General features: G+C 48.6%; 6 protein-coding genes across 6 annotated transcripts; 3 read left to right on the top strand and 3 right to left on the bottom strand.

Moving 5' to 3' along the window:
* Positions 1-4277: 4277 nt before the first annotated feature.
* On the bottom strand, positions 4278-8241 carry SERLADRAFT_454144 (uncharacterized protein; the record flags this gene model as incomplete). Its single annotated transcript, XM_007324531.1, has 16 exons — positions 4278-4568; positions 4623-4689; positions 4782-4882; positions 4942-5021; positions 5075-5174; positions 5230-5319; positions 5375-5452; positions 5502-5571; positions 5625-5694; positions 5743-5855; positions 5915-6166; positions 6221-6387; positions 6444-6580; positions 6788-7151; positions 7211-7462; positions 7804-8241. 16 exons carry the CDS (start codon positions 7894-7896, stop codon positions 4437-4439), a joined length of 2166 nt encoding a protein of 721 aa, XP_007324593.1.
* Positions 8242-8539: 298 nt separating this feature from the next.
* SERLADRAFT_403792 (uncharacterized protein) lies at positions 8540-9129 on the top strand (the record flags this gene model as incomplete). The annotated part of the gene is made up of 2 exons (XM_007324530.1): positions 8540-8595; positions 8651-9129. The coding sequence occupies 2 exons, from the start codon at positions 8563-8565 to the stop codon at positions 9107-9109; spliced, it is 492 nt and encodes a 163-aa protein (XP_007324592.1).
* A 109-nt stretch (positions 9130-9238) lies between these two features.
* Positions 9239-9802, bottom strand: SERLADRAFT_403789 (uncharacterized protein; the record flags this gene model as incomplete). The annotated part of the gene is made up of 2 exons (XM_007324529.1): positions 9239-9616; positions 9668-9802. 2 exons carry the CDS (start codon positions 9800-9802, stop codon positions 9239-9241), a joined length of 513 nt encoding a protein of 170 aa, XP_007324591.1.
* A 474-nt stretch (positions 9803-10276) lies between these two features.
* SERLADRAFT_480664 (uncharacterized protein) lies at positions 10277-10545 on the top strand (the record flags this gene model as incomplete). The annotated part of the gene is made up of 2 exons (XM_007324528.1): positions 10277-10335; positions 10367-10545. The coding sequence occupies 2 exons, from the start codon at positions 10277-10279 to the stop codon at positions 10515-10517; spliced, it is 210 nt and encodes a 69-aa protein (XP_007324590.1).
* Positions 10546-11459: 914 nt separating this feature from the next.
* On the bottom strand, positions 11460-12019 carry NDUFA5 (NDUFA5, NADH-ubiquinone oxidoreductase subunit; the record flags this gene model as incomplete). The annotated part of the gene is made up of 2 exons (XM_007324527.1): positions 11460-11613; positions 11667-12019. The coding sequence occupies 2 exons, from the start codon at positions 11984-11986 to the stop codon at positions 11532-11534; spliced, it is 402 nt and encodes a 133-aa protein (XP_007324589.1).
* Positions 12020-12134: 115 nt separating this feature from the next.
* SERLADRAFT_454139 (uncharacterized protein) lies at positions 12135-14867 on the top strand (the record flags this gene model as incomplete). Its single annotated transcript, XM_007324526.1, has 6 exons — positions 12135-12189; positions 12245-13166; positions 13222-13502; positions 13554-13627; positions 13681-14403; positions 14474-14867. The coding sequence occupies 4 exons, from the start codon at positions 12290-12292 to the stop codon at positions 13763-13765; spliced, it is 1317 nt and encodes a 438-aa protein (XP_007324588.1).
* Between the last annotated feature and the right edge of the window lie 205 nt (positions 14868-15072).

The following is a 15072-nucleotide window of genomic DNA, read 5'->3' as shown; positions in this document are numbered from 1 at the left end:
GGATGAGAGCGGGAAAGAGCGACTCACTTCTTGGGTGATCTGGCGCTGGGGCTGGCTGGGAGGGGGTGAGTGGGGGAGGGAGGAGGGGGAGGGGGGACGTACTTGTAGTATCTGCGGCAGTTGCAGGGGCTTGCAGGGGAGCCACAGGATTGAGGATGAGCGGCGCTAATATGGCAGGTTGGGGAGCGGCAGTCGATGTAGCGATCGCCTTGGAAGGTCAAGTGACCGCATGTGGAGAACTTGTGGAAACGGAGGAGACGGTGACACATCTAAGGGACGGGTCTATTTCAGTGAATGAAGAGGAGGAACAAAAAAGGCTCGTACTGTCGTCGGCGGAGGTAGGAGCAAGACGTAGATCACGAATACGAATCAGAGTTTTTGAGTTCAGATGGATGCTGGCACCGAATTCGTGAGATGGACCGGCGGGAGCGAGGATGCTTTGCCAGAAGGAGTTGGCGTGCGTGCAAGTTCGCTGGGACGAATGCCTCTGCCAGCCCCAGTCCTCGTCCATGCCCGCTTTTAAGGCCAAACACCATCTCAACGCTAATACAAAATTACGGTTCAGCTCCGCCAAGTCCCGTGGCAAGCAATTTTACACCATTCATGGAGATTGGCCTTTCGAGAGCGAACCACCCGTGAGCGCGGCACAGATCTCTCCTGACCCCCCACATGCACCTCCACCCAGAACACCAATGTTCCCATGTGCACACGTAAACATCATACAAAAAGGCACCATCTTCTCGTCTTCCCTGCCCTCACCCACTGGCATTGACCACCACCGCCCATCTCATGCCCTCCCTCGTTACCACCCTGTCTTTTCCTCCTGCGTCTTATCGCGACATCTGTCACCTCACTCGCACTCGTCGCTTGCATGCTTATGTTTACGTCCTCATACGCACGTTCAGCCTTCGAGAAACGAGCCTATGACTTGTCCTCACTGATCAGCTCTTCCTCAACTCGGTCCCTGCACCTGCTGCTCGCTTGGAGCCTACGGCCCGGCATCAGAACCACCTCCACTTGCAGGCGACTCTTGCCTCCAGCCATCGATCATAACCCGCTGCTGCTCCTCGCGCCTGGCAAAATCCACGCTTCTCTTCGCCCGAGGAGCTGCTTTTCAGATGAGTCTCGTTATTAACATCATCCTTACCAAAATATCCTTTTATCATTCCCCCTTATAGTCACCTGTTTGTCCATTCTTGCAAATGTGTTTTCTATTATATAAGATCTTCTTTGATGTTCTTTCTCGATGAGGCTCAGCACACTGGGCGCAACCTTCCAATGTCCCTACTCGCGATGATTGACCGGCCCCAATTCAAACCTCCTATTACTGTAAGCGACTTCACCGTCCAACGGGCTTGCCTTTTACTGTGGCTCTGCAGTCCTCCTTTTCCACTTATGCGGCAAAAATCCCGTAGTTGAGTATCCTGACATCATCTACGATATTGCAACCGGCTCTTTCCCTTCTGCTACTTTTGCTCGTGCTTCATCTTTGTCATGGTAGTTCGTTGTAACCCACCAGAGTGCTTTGCGTCCTCTTTGTCATGTTCCTCATCTCACCATCCCCGAAAGATACAGATCAACAGCAACAAAGTACGTGAAAATCGGTCATTCTGTCGCTATCATATATCGGTTTCACATCGCCATGTCAATCGATAAAGACAAGGCCCGGACGCTGTCATTACAACCGTCAGCTCAACGACACCACGTTGTGACGCCACGGCTTCGTCCTTGCTGCGCGATTCCGATATTCTTAACTTTATAACAACAGTGACGATGACACGATTGTCTAGATTCGATGTCGCACAAATGATTCCGTCATGTGTCCCTACAGTTGAACCCGATCACATAAACATGCTGCCCATTAGGACATGTTATTCTACCCCTGTCCTTACGCCTTGCTATGTCTAACACTCCTGAGAAGCCGGTCCTAGAATGGTACGCTTTCTTGCACGGTCTTTGTGTTCTCCCGACAACAAGGCATCGCGGATTGCGAATTGTTCCTGGTTCTCATTCAATTCGGTAACTTGGAACAACCTGGAGAAGCTCTGAGAAGCTCCTTGTATAAGCGGGGGTAAGTCGGTGAATACCTACCTGCGCACGGTCTTTATTATCGCAAGCGTCGGCATGCCGTACCACATTTACAGATTGGAGTATAAAAAACCGACGCCTTACGGGTGTACGTACGTCACGGTGACGGTTCAGATGGGCGAGTGGTAATATGACTTTATCTGCTCATTCGAATATGCGTATCGAACGTATTCTATTGATGCTTATCTTTTCGCAATTTATTTTGCAAGGGCGACACCGCATGGAACCCCCCTCCCATATCATAAATTATATCCATCGCTCATCCTCGTCCCGGGATGGTCATGTCGGTCGCGGCAAATGAGCTATGCGCTGTTATGCCAAAACTCGAATGGGTTCTTCCGCCAAATTCATGTTTAATGACCAAGTTTGAAAGGAGAAAAATAAAATCGATAACAGATCAGTTCACAGCAGATGCGGCAGCCGGATGTCGACAGAAAGCACCCGTTGCGTATCATTTGCTATAGTCATTGGCTCCTCGTCAAAGGCGGCCCATCTACATCGTGGACTGAACCGGGCGTCTCTTGTTACGCGTATGATGACAATCACGATTGTATTGGACCAAGTGTCTATGAATATTCGCAATGGTCAACCTGTTAGTCGTATTAGCAGTGAAGAAAGCCTGTCAAGAGGGAACGTCAACACAGTCAATTGCTTTGGAAAAGGCCTAATCTGAGCGCGACGGGGACGGCAACTGAGACGATCACCGTGCTGTCAGCTCTAACTATAAGAAGAATTTGTATATTTCGTAGAGGGAAACAGCTAGAAACGGGTAGAACACTCCCTCAAATCAAGCGCGCAGACTTTTATAAACCCAACGGTTCGGGAATACCTGAAGTAGTAAGATGAGTCTGATGCATTTATAATTTCCTGATAAAAGAATAAAACGATTTAAAAAAAACCACTCATAGCCGCCGCAACTTTGTCCTACGGTGTAAGAGTTGTAGCGCACGCAATGCCCGAATTCGGGGATCATTGATATACGAAATACCAGTATATTTTGGCTGGGCGTAGAGGGCAGAATACATCATGCTCCAAAGAGGTGCCGTCCCGTGCACGGTCATTATCATCGCACTTCTACAATAGATACGTTGTAAACGACTAACCCATACATGGCAGGGCCATTATACCCAAATCGACGATTATTTCGGAACGACGGAAAGAATCTGCCAAAGGAAAAAAAGAAAAAGAGTACCATAAGGAGAACAATGTCAGACGGAGATTTCCCTTCAAGAAATATTCGTAATACGGAGTCAGATTGATCCACAGGAATAGAAAATAGAAAATACACACGTCTACCGGGGAGGACCACAAAGCACAAAGTAGACTTTCATGACACGGAAATGGCTATCTGTGTTGTACTTACAACCAGATAAAGTTGGGACTCACACGATGACTTATGGGACGATCAGCGCTAGGGCAGGCTGACTGACTGGGGCGTCACAGCTGGGGACGAGTGAGCATCCTTCCCGCAGGGACATATCAGCCGAACGAAATAGGGGCTTAGGGAAAGACGCACCGAAACGCGGGGTTTGCGAAAAAGGAAGAACGGAACTTGGTTTGTAGAGATCAACATTCTCGAAGCAACCAAGTTTTGCGAATTATGCGTTACAGTCGCACACAGCACCACACTGTATTAGCTTCAACAAGATCCGCAAAGTTCCCTCGTGGGTATGGCAAGTTCGATCCTAAAATGACACTGATGTACGGTCAGGTGCTGGAAAGGGCGCTGGAAGATAGCGTGATCCTTAGTGTTTCTAGAATGAGCCTTGGCCCGCTTGGGGGGAAGCGGTCTGTTTCTGCGGTGTATAGCTTTGCGTGTCTTGTCTCCAGCCTTGAAACTGGAATTGTAGCTCGCAGACCTAACATTGTAAAGTTAACCCTCAGGTTGCGGCAGGATATATATTCACCCGAGGAAAACAAAGCGAGTCACACTTTATCAATGAATAAGTTTTGTGTACTTCAGACTCACGACATGGATTGAAATATATGCTAACAATATCTGACCGTGATATCGACTTTTCTGCTGGATTTTGGGACTTTGGAGTTGCTTTGGGGGTAGAGAACAAACACGTAGCACGCCACTAAACGGCCAACGTAATTTAAATCCGTACTGTATACTTTCGCGGGAAGTAACCGAACCTGCCCAACGGTTTGATCTTCTTGGCGCACTTCCCCAAGCTCTTCCAAACTTCAATATTTCAATTTCTAAGAGCCAGAAACTCAGAGCACACAAGTTACATCATGCAAGACATGCTGTTCCGGAATCCCCATGAAAACAATACTTATATGTACAAATGCGCATTATATGTACCACACCATAATTACTCTATGTGCTCAGACTTACACCGTCACGACGACATAGCGGCGGGGAGCCCTTCTTCCACCATCTTCTCTTCGATGTTTCGTATTGGTTCACCTTTGATCACTTTCTTTACTTCTTCGACGTCCAAAGTCTCGTGTTCTACCAAAGCACGAGCAAGCTAGACGACATGATCAGAGTTGGATAAGAGGACTACATCTTAATAAAAACGTACCAGATGTAGTTCTTCCTTCTTCTCAGCAAGCAACTTGGTGACGCGATCCTGACCTGATTGCAACAGACTGCGAGGCGTTTGAATCAGTAAGTGTCTCAACGGGAACGAAAGGTAGGGTGGAATGAATTCAGTCATAAGAGAAAAGGCGGTGACACTGACTTTCTTATTTCTCCGTCAATCTTCTCCCTCGTCGCGGAGCTGATAACATCGTCTCGATCATTGTAGAACACAGGCCCAATTTTCTCAGAAAATCCCCAATTCTACAGTGAATTAAAGTATCATCAGAAGAGCGAACGTGTAGTCAGGATTAAGCCCTCACCTTCACCATAGCGGACGCTGTCTGCGTTGCCTTCTGCAAGTCAGAGCTTGCCCCACTTGTGGTCCCATCTGCGCCGTAGACTTCCGCGTTTGTCAGTCACTATTATTTCACGCTCTTTAGTAATGCAGCTTACTGAGCTCTTCGGCTACCCGTCCACCCATGCAGACATCTATCATAGCTTGATACTCTTTTTGCGTCACAGAGTACCGATCGTTCTCAGGCAGTTGAGAAGTCTAGGTCAGGAAAATATTAGCCGCGACCATCACATCATGACATCAGGATACGTACTACTCCTAAAGCGTGTCCTCGGGGAACACAAGTGACCTTATGAAGAGGCATGGCACCTTCTGTATATAGAGCAACCAGGGCATGACCCCCCTATTACCCATCCGCTTAGCATGAGAAAAGCTAACTACGGATAGAGATAAAGTACCTCGTGATAGGCAGTCATTAGTTTGTTCTTCTCATCAATATACTGACTCTTTCGTTCGGTGCCTAAGATAATACGATCCTACAGGAAACCATCAAAATTACATAAAGAAGAAGTACAGGTTACTCACTTTCGCCCATTCAAAGTGTTGTAGGGTAACCTCATTGAAGCCCTCTTTAGATGCCTGAATCGCGGCCTGGCTACGGAGAACGTAAGTAATGTCATATTGATGAAGGGGATAAAAGGAGCTCACTTGACCATGTTTTGTAATTCGGCACCCGAGAACCCAGGAGTACCTCTAGCAAGAACCGAGGGGTCCGCAGCTATGGTTTCATTCAGTTAAGGTTCGTACTTGGCCAAAACTAACGCACCTGTACTGGTCACGACATCTTTCATGAAATGTTGCAAGAGTTGTACCCGACCGCGGACATCAGGTAACGGCACTGCAATTACCCTGTCAAATCTACCAGGTCTCGTGAGAGCACTGTTGAGAAAGGGCGCCAGTTAGTCGGTTACACTAGCGGTAATTAAACGAATACCGACTGGTCCAAGCTCTCGGGAAAGTTGGTTGCCGCGATGACTATGACACCTTCAGTTTGCAAAAATCCGTCCATTTCTACTAGCAGCTGGTTGAGGGTTTGTTTCATGTAGTGCTGATCACGATGGCTTCGCTTTCCCCCGACGGCATCAAGCTCATCTATGAAGATGATAGCAGGCTGGCGTTTCCTAGCAGTTGCGAAGAGGTCGCGGACGCGTTTTGCACCAACCCCGACAAACATCTCTTCAAACTCGGAACTGTCGAAGAATGGTCAGAGATACACTGCTCAAACTGCTGCTACTGCTACTCACCCGGATGCAAAAAAGAATGGAACTCCAGCTTCACCAGCGATAGCTCTCGCCAACATAGTTTTACCCGTCCCAGGGGGGCCAGTGAGCAAGATGCCCTTGGGTAACTTACCGCCGAGGGTAGCAAAGACGGTAGGATCCTTCAAGAAGGCAACAACATCGCGGAGTTCCTATGGAAAAGAAAGAGGTGTTACAAATGGCATAACGTCTGAGGCATTTGACCAACATCTTTCACTTCATCGACACCATGAACGTCGTTGAACTTCACTGTCTTCTGTTGCAGAGGCTCAAACTCAGCCTGACGCGGCACGGGTTTAAGAAGTCCAGAGTTTTCCAATAAGACGGAGAGAATGACCAGGATAACTGAAAGATACGATATGAGTACGAAACCACTGCACTGATGTCTTACATACAAAACCCGCCCAATGCCGTCAGGACGAGGAATCGAACGAGTCGAATGGCCACAGATCCTTTCGCTGAAGGCAGGGCACAATCAGTGATGAATATAATTTGGTGCGTGGATGTACATACGTTCGCTGATAGTGACGTGTATTGGGTTACCACTTATACCGGCGCCGCCACCAAGAGCTGCGGTCAGTTTTGCCATATCTGCACTTGCAATCCCAGGACCCCCAGGCGCAGATGCTGTAGAGCCAGATGCTTCTGCAGAGAGTAAACCTTGGGCAATCTCCTGACTCCGCGAAGTGGCTTTACTTGGCGCTAAAGGAGCGGTCGCCGTGTCGGGAGAAGCGGGAGTGGAGGACGACGTTCCACTGGCAGTAGTATCCGGAGCTATCGCGTCTGCAGGTATGGCAAGCAGAGATTCCCGTCTGCGAACTGCGGAGTTTACAGAAGATTCCAAGCCGGTTTTGAGCAAAGACGTAAGGTACAGTTGGAAAGCTGTGTCCGAGCGAACAAGATGTGACGACGAATCCTGTAATATGCATTTTGTTTGATCAAGGTTATGAACGGCAGAGACTTGGTTGTACGCACAAATTCACACATTCGCTCCCATCGAGTAATGACAAGATCGTAACCAGGTTTGGCATTTGTTTCCGCGAGAGCCTGGAAGAGGGCCACTTGCTTAGACACGTCGTGAGGATGAGAATTTGCATCCGCTTCAAGCCGAGCAATGTTGGCCACGATAGCAGGAGATGGAGTTGCGGTGGGTTTAGACCAGGGAAAGACGGAAGATAGAGATAGTGGGCGACGGGACGACGGTGGACATGATATTAGAATATGAGACTTTGATACTAACGGCGAAAGACCTGATAGAAAAAGAGGATTTCTAGCAAGCGAAGGCGTTGGACGAAAAGCAGAGAAAGAACGAAATTGAAGAATGCTTTTTGGAGACAGCGACACCGCTGTGCGCCCCGGAGCGCGCAGAACGCCCACAAGCTAGACATACCACATATGTTTTAGTTTTGTGCACAAGTGTTGCAGAATGATACTCACCAAGAACGGTACGGACATGCGACGCAATGTTTGGCGGTCGAGCTTTGGGAGAAAGGCCCGATCCCGCACACGCAAGAAAAAATGGCTGTGCTAGGGTTAGGGTTGCAATATTGGCTCGGCCGGGCACACACGTCCGAGTCCTTGTCACTGCCCGACGCGATGAGCGATAAGCAAAAAGGTGCGTGTCCACCGCTGAGCACGACGAGCTGGCCTGATAGTGACATACAGCGATTGTATCCCTCACCTTTGCATCTGAAACATGTTCTGCTTCTCTTTCTGCACTGTCTTCCCCTGATACTTCCAACTCGCAACCACAGACAACAGATTTATCTGTTATCCTCAAAGATCTGGACTCGCTGCTTTCTTTGATATATGCATCCACAACAAAAATATCACTTGTTCTAAAACCCTCCTCACCGACTTACTCCGCCTCTCTGACACCCATCCAAGATCTTTCAAAACACATATCTCGCCTCGTCCACTGCAACAATCTCCTTAGTCCAGATATACACGGGCTCACTCTGTCGAAAGAAGTTGCCTATCTTACGACAACTATAATCGAATCTATCAGGGCTCTTGTACAGACCTTTCTGAATCTCGCTGCTCATCCGTCATCTATCGCTAGCTCTAGCCAAGCAGGGGAGGAATATCTAGTGCGAACCGGAACAGTTCACGATCTCATCGAAAAGGCGCGCGGTCCAAAGGGTATACCGAAGGATAACTTGACTGCCGTACGGAAGAAGTGGAAAGAGGACAAGGGCCCACTCGAAGATGGATTCAGGGAAGTCGGTGAGATGATTGAAGACGCAAATCAAGGTGGCAGCGAGAGTTCAGGAGAGGATGATGATGGCTGGGATGAGCTTGGTCTGGGATCGAGTAGCGGCAGGAAGATGGACAAAGATGAACTGGAGCGGACCAAGAATGTACAGAAAATGTTTATACTATCACTTTTCTGTCAATTTAATCCGTCATTTGCAGGTTCACAAAATTCTACGCCTGACAACTCTGTTGCACAAACGGATCCTTATGGATCTCCTGTCGTCCTCATCCTCGGTTCCGTCGAATGTTGCCCTCGACGCGCTTTTAGTACAATCAGGCGCTCTCCTTGCTGCTTCGGACGATTTGGTGTCCACTCTTTATGTCCCACAAAATTCGCAGACGGTACATGAAGAGTTACAATCATTCTTGGACGTCGTCAAAGCGCTGCAGACAGGACTCCAAGCATTCTTTCCAGCTGCAGAGGATTTGGAGAAGCAATTCAGTAAAGTCACCATCCAAGGCGTCGGCGTCACTCAAGGCTCAACAGAACAAACTGGAGATAAGGTGAAGACGAACAAGAAGTGGTTTGACACATGCTTCGATCAGATATATAAGTTAGGAGCGACCTTTGAGAATGCGTTGAAGCAGAATATAGCTGATTCTGTACGTGGATCATGACATCCAGATTATTTTCTGTTGTGTCTGGGAGAAACAAGTCAAGGCCCATTGAAATTATCCTCAAGTCTAAATGTGTGATTACGATAGTCCTTTTGCCTAAATGATGATTGTCCAAAAATGTCCTAGACTCTATGCTTCACCTTCCTCCTTCCCCATGCTGCCAATATCCTTGACTTTATCTCTCTGCCGCTTCCTTTCCCTCTCGTAATCATCCCGAAACTTTGCAGCCAAGAAATTAGGGTGAAGAGCTAAGCTACCACTTTGTCTCAATCTATCTTCAAACCGCGAAATCTTGTCGGCTTGGGATTGTAGGTCAAAGGTGTTTTTCTGCAAGCATGCAAGTACGCAGAGTGTCATTATCTCGAATAATGCAACCCACGGGGGGAAACTTACAGTCTCTTCTGCCCTTTTGGCTCTAGCTTCGTCTCTCATCTTGTTCAGTTCCTTCCGCCTCTCCTCTTCCTTCTCTTTTCTGTTCAGTCCGGAACGGGGGCCAGCTCCGCCAGGCTATATGACAGGGTAAAAACATCTATGGTAAGGCAAGATAACAGCACCTACATTAAACAGCTCGGCGTAGACGGACGCATTTCGCAAGTCAAAGTCCGCGCTTCCAAGTAATGCTGCAGGTTTTCGTGGGACTGTTGGCGGCGTCGTAATCTGAGAAAGGTCGTCTGTAGACTTGGTACTTGTCATAGGCGGCTTTGGAGGCGCAGGAGCCTGCGTAGCCGTAGGTGTGACAGCTGCCGAGCCTGCTGGCTTGGTCTTTCTGATAGTAGGCAGTTTGCGTTTCTTTGGGATTGCCAAGGAAGCGGTATCTCCAGGTGTGTTGACAGAAGTCGTACTTGGTTCCACTTCGGGAGCAACAGCGACAGGATCTACGACTTCGTCTTCATCTTTGGGTGGAGACTTGGGGCGTGGACGTTTGATTGACGGTGCACTACTTTCGGCTTTGGGTGGAGGCAATTTCCGTTCATCTTTCATTACGATCTCTTTCTCCTTTTCTTTCGTTGTCTTGCCCTTGGAGCCCTTCGTAGTAGAACTGGCGTATTTACCTGCCTTCCCTTTCCCAGGACCCTTCGCCCTTGATGAACTCGCACCCTTTCTGGAAGACGGCTCGGGTTCGAAATCGTCGTCATCATCATCCAAGAAGGGCTGTGCCCCTGCATCATGTACAACATCCTCCTCCACATTGAAGTCGTCCTCGTCGTCCGAATAAACCACATGTCGTTTCTTTTTTGACGATGTACCTCTCCTAAGCGGGTTCGAGTCCGACGTCGATCTCTTCGGTGAGGGAGAGCGGGTGGGCGGTTCTGGAGGAAAACTCGTGTCGTCTGCAGCACTGTGTTCTTCATCACCCTCGATATCTATCATCATCTCTTCATCATCATTGTTATCCGCCGCAAAGTAATCTTCCGGTTCAATGGTTTTGACCCGCTTACTCTGCGGTAGACTACGTTGTGGGACAGGAGCAGCCTGAGCAGACGAGTCGTCATCATCCTCGTCGTCTGTGTCTATATAACGGCGCTTGGATGTTGTTCTACGTTTCACAGATGCTGCTTCTGAGGAAGGCTGCTCAGGTAACGGGCGAAATGTAACTGAGGATTAGCGCCTGTAGATATCAGATGATTTTGTTGGGAATGCACCTGGGATGATGTGCTTGTTTCACGCGTCTTACTTGGTATCTTTATGCGAAACGACATTCTGAGAGAAAGTTAAGACGATGGCGATAATGCAAGAGCTGGAACTGAGATTCTGAATGGGAGGAACGATGGTGTTGGACAACAATGGCAAATACTCGTATTGCGGACATAATCGCTGGCTCCGAATTGACAACATGCCTCGATATTTCACATAGGAGGACGTAGAGTAAAAGTACCCACTGAGCGTACGCTACAAAGGAGAACCTGAGCTATATCAATGTGGGCTTGGTCAAATTTGAGTGTAGAGACGAATGTCACAGTTTCATTCCTGGAGTGCATCTCAGGTTGCCAACCCTCCTGTGGAATGAATACGAGTCGCTATAGTTGTACGCAGTATGTTTCTGTGAGCCATTACACGCGTTACACCAAAGGCCTTTTATCAGAAAGCGTGGCAAGGGACAATGCACGAGGTTCAAGCAGTGGCCGGCACAACCACCGACCATGTGTCACCTACGTATATTTGACAGACCTCGCATTTGGAGGGCAGAATGGGTTGCATGTGTCGCCTGCACTGGGTGTGATTACTCGAAAGTGGGGTTGCTCATCTCCGTTTGTTGCCTGAACACACCAATTCCGCTAGCATAGGGAGTATAGCCCGTATTCACGTCACACAGTTTCTCTTGGAGATCTCTCAGTTTTCATCCATATGGTAATGGCGTTGAAAGAACGTGTTGATTTGTCCTAATTCCCGTCCATCCAATACAACAGCCAAATGGCCAAAGTTAGGGTAACGACGATGGCGTAGTCGTTTTCCCAAAGTAATCCCATTGGCCCTCATCAGGCTTCTCCTCCAGTGGCTCCCATCTAAGCATGACAGGTAAGATGAGAAGTACACGCGAAGGATACAGCAGACGTACCCTTTCCACTCCAACATTTTCTCAACAAGGCTTTTCTCATCGTTTGCGATGTCTATCGACTCCTCGATCTGACCCTCATCCAGCTGTGTCTCGACTGCTCCGATATCGCCATTCGCACTCTGCACGATATTGAGCTTGTGTTTCGTCAAAGCCTCTACGCTTTGCCTGTAAACGGATGTGGGAGGGAGAGTGGAAAGCAGGGATAGTGTGGATTGATAGGTCTGGGACAGTTCTGGTAATGGATTGGGGTGGACTGCGAGCCCAGTGATGCCCGTGGACTTCTTGAGAACTTGGAACAGCGGGCGCGTGAGTCTGAGCATTTTCGTCGTCGTCGTTGTCTGCAGACAAGTGGCGAATTTGGTCGGTAATAGGGAAAGTCACAAGTCCACGGATGTGGTCCATCGGTCCATCAGAGACGCGTGACACGGACTATTCGCTGACTTTGGAAATTTCCAGTTTATGACTTTCACAGACGTTCTTTACAGTGAACCAACCCCTCAGTTACCGCAACCGTGGCTCTCTGGTAAGTATCGAACGCGTATTACAGGATGCATATCCGTCATGTCTCATTCCAACAGAGTTGTAGGACTTTTGGGTTGCTAATAGGCTGAATTGGTCTCAAAATGCATTTTCTACGTCCACTTGTTCGACAACGTCGCACTCTCTTCTCAAGGCAATATGCAAACCTTAGAGCAGATCCTGGCAAATACGTGACCGTTCTCAAAGAACAGTACCCAACTGACCAAATGACCAATATCACTCCCACCATAATATCAAAGCTTCCCCTTCGTTTGCATACCCAACCTTCGCATCCTCTCAGCACGCTTCGCGCACTAATCGAGTCCCACTTCCCAACTTACGCTCATCTTTCCTCCCTGTCGCCGCTCGTCACTCCGTATCAGAACTTTGACCTCCTTTCCTTTCCACAAGACCACCCGGGTCGCTCGGTAACGGACAGCTACTATGTGAACAAGGATCTCATGCTCCGCACTCATACCTCTGCGCACGAGGTCGATGTTTTCAGTAAAGGAACAGAGAAGTGGCTTCTCACTGCTGATGTATACAGAAGGGACGAGATTGACGGCTCCCATTATCCTGTTTTCCACCAGACTGAGGGAGCGCGTATATTCAGTGCTGATGCTTCGGGCATGAAAGAAGTCGAGGAGGACAACGCGCGCCTTCTAAACCATCTCAAACGCTCAAACATCATCATCGAAGATGTCCCACACATAAGTGCTGCAAACCCTTGTCAGCCTGCACATGACCCCAAACACACCGAGTTAATTGCAATGAACCTGAAACTGTCATTGAACAGTCTGATGTTGCACTTGTTTGGTGGAAGGGTAGGTGCAACTGAGGAAGGTCCGCTCCGTGTACGATGGATAGAGGCTACGTTCCCCTGGACAACTCCGAGCTACGAAGTCGAAGTCTTTTTCCGCGGTAAATGGCTTGAAATCCTGGGTTGCGGTGTCATAAAGCAAGCCACCCTGGATAATTCGAGTAGGTCACATTATATGTCAATTTTAGTCTCATTGTTATTGAATGTGTTCAATAGATGTCCAGAACAAACTGGGATGGGCCTTTGGTCTTGGGCTAGAACGCATAGCCATGGTTCTCTTCTCAATACCGGATATTCGCTTGTTCTGGTCACTAGACTCGCGTTTCCTATCCCAGTTCAACCAAGGGGAGATAACTACTTTCCAATCTTATTCTAAATATCCTGCATGCGTCAAAGATGTTAGTTTCTGGCTACCCGAGAACACCTCACTGCACGAGAACGATTTCTGTGATCTAGTACGAGACGTTGCCGGAGACATTGTGGAGGATGTGAAGATGGTATGTCCTGTACGGCTTGCACCCTCACACCTTGCTAACTTTTGGAAACAGATCGATGATTTCATTCACCCGAAAACCAACAAAAGGAGCCTGTGCTACCGTATCAACTACCGATCCATGGACAGGTATGACTCGCTGAGAACTCGCGATGCATACATATATTCTGACCATTTTCTAGATCACTGGTCAATGACGAAACTAATGAGATACATTCTCAAGTCGGGTCACGCCTGCGAGATCGGTTCGGAGTTGAGATTCGTTGATTATCAGTGCTACATTAATGTCTATCGTGAAAGACCAGTCGTAGAGCCTCTAGAATATATATATAACCAATCACCCTCTCAAGCTACTCTGTCATCCCAAGATTGAAGACAAAAAAGTCCGCCGATCTACACAGGTCATGACTGCTCTTGTACGACACCCACTTGTGCAGCCCTCAGTAGCCGGTCTTTGATGGTGTAACCAGTCTTTTGGCACTCTAGCACGGAACCTGGCTCTTTGCCTGGAATGGGCGCTTGGTATAGTGCTTCGTGGCGGTTGGGATCGAATTTGTCACCAGTGGGATCAAAGGGCTTGATGTGGTATTTGAAGAGGGTTGAGAGGAGGAGTCGTTGCGTCATCTCGACACCTAGATGCAGCTCGTTGAGGTATTCCTGGGGGGACTTGGACGATGGAGAGGAGGAGTTAGATGAGTCAGTGGGAGGTGGTGCTGAAGAGTCTGAAGACTCGGTTGGCGTTAAAGCGGACCGGGGTATTGATGAAAGAGCGAGAGCAAGGACATCCACGGTTTCAAGCAAATCACCTGCAAAGCGGGTGATAGCAAAGTCACGTTGCTGTTCTTTTTCTCGGGCAGCATTACGCTGCAGGTTGAGGAAGTCTGCTTGCAGATATCTTAAACGAGACTACACGTCGCAAAGCAAGGTGATGCAATGTCAGTTAAAGGCCTAGGTTGGGTGTGAATGGGAACTAACTGTCAAGTCAACTGTCTCAGCCTCCTTTGCTTTCAGCTTTGCCAACAAGTCTGCCTCTGGTGACACGTCAACTGTTCCGTCGGCTGCCTTTCTGTCTCCATCCTTTCCCTCCGCATCTGTAGTTGCACTGGACTTTCCATCAGTATCTGACGCCTTGTCTGAGTAATACCGCATGCCCATAGCTAATGGACGCGAGCGAAGAACGAGGACATTGGAAGACGAGCGGCCGATTGCTCTGGACGACAATGAAGCCGTACATGAGCGCAAGACCTGGCGAGCGGATACTGAGTTCATTAAGGGCTACTTTTGAGTGAGTTTATGAGGGTGGTCGTCGTTGGGAGTAGCCACGAACGGATTCACGGGCTGAATGGAATGACGGTTTTGGTGCAGCCGTGCCAAATTTTTCGGGATGGGGGAGCGTGGGAACCAGGAGGTGTTTCGGCCGTAAGGGCAGGGCCAAGTCCGAGGCGGGGGAGGACCTGAAAGGGCTGGTAAGCGAGAAAATGAGCCTCAAGGACAGGAACAGAAAAAATATGAGTAAGATAGAAAAAGACAAAGATGATGGCTTGGGTAAGTGGAAAAGAACACTCTTCTCTCTT

The sequence above is a fragment of the Serpula lacrymans genome (genome assembly GCF_000218685.1).
Source record: "Serpula lacrymans var. lacrymans S7.9 unplaced genomic scaffold SERLAscaffold_20, whole genome shotgun sequence".
NCBI classification, from domain to species: domain Eukaryota; kingdom Fungi; phylum Basidiomycota; class Agaricomycetes; order Boletales; family Serpulaceae; genus Serpula; species Serpula lacrymans.
This window is presented reverse-complemented; position numbering and strand designations above follow the sequence as displayed.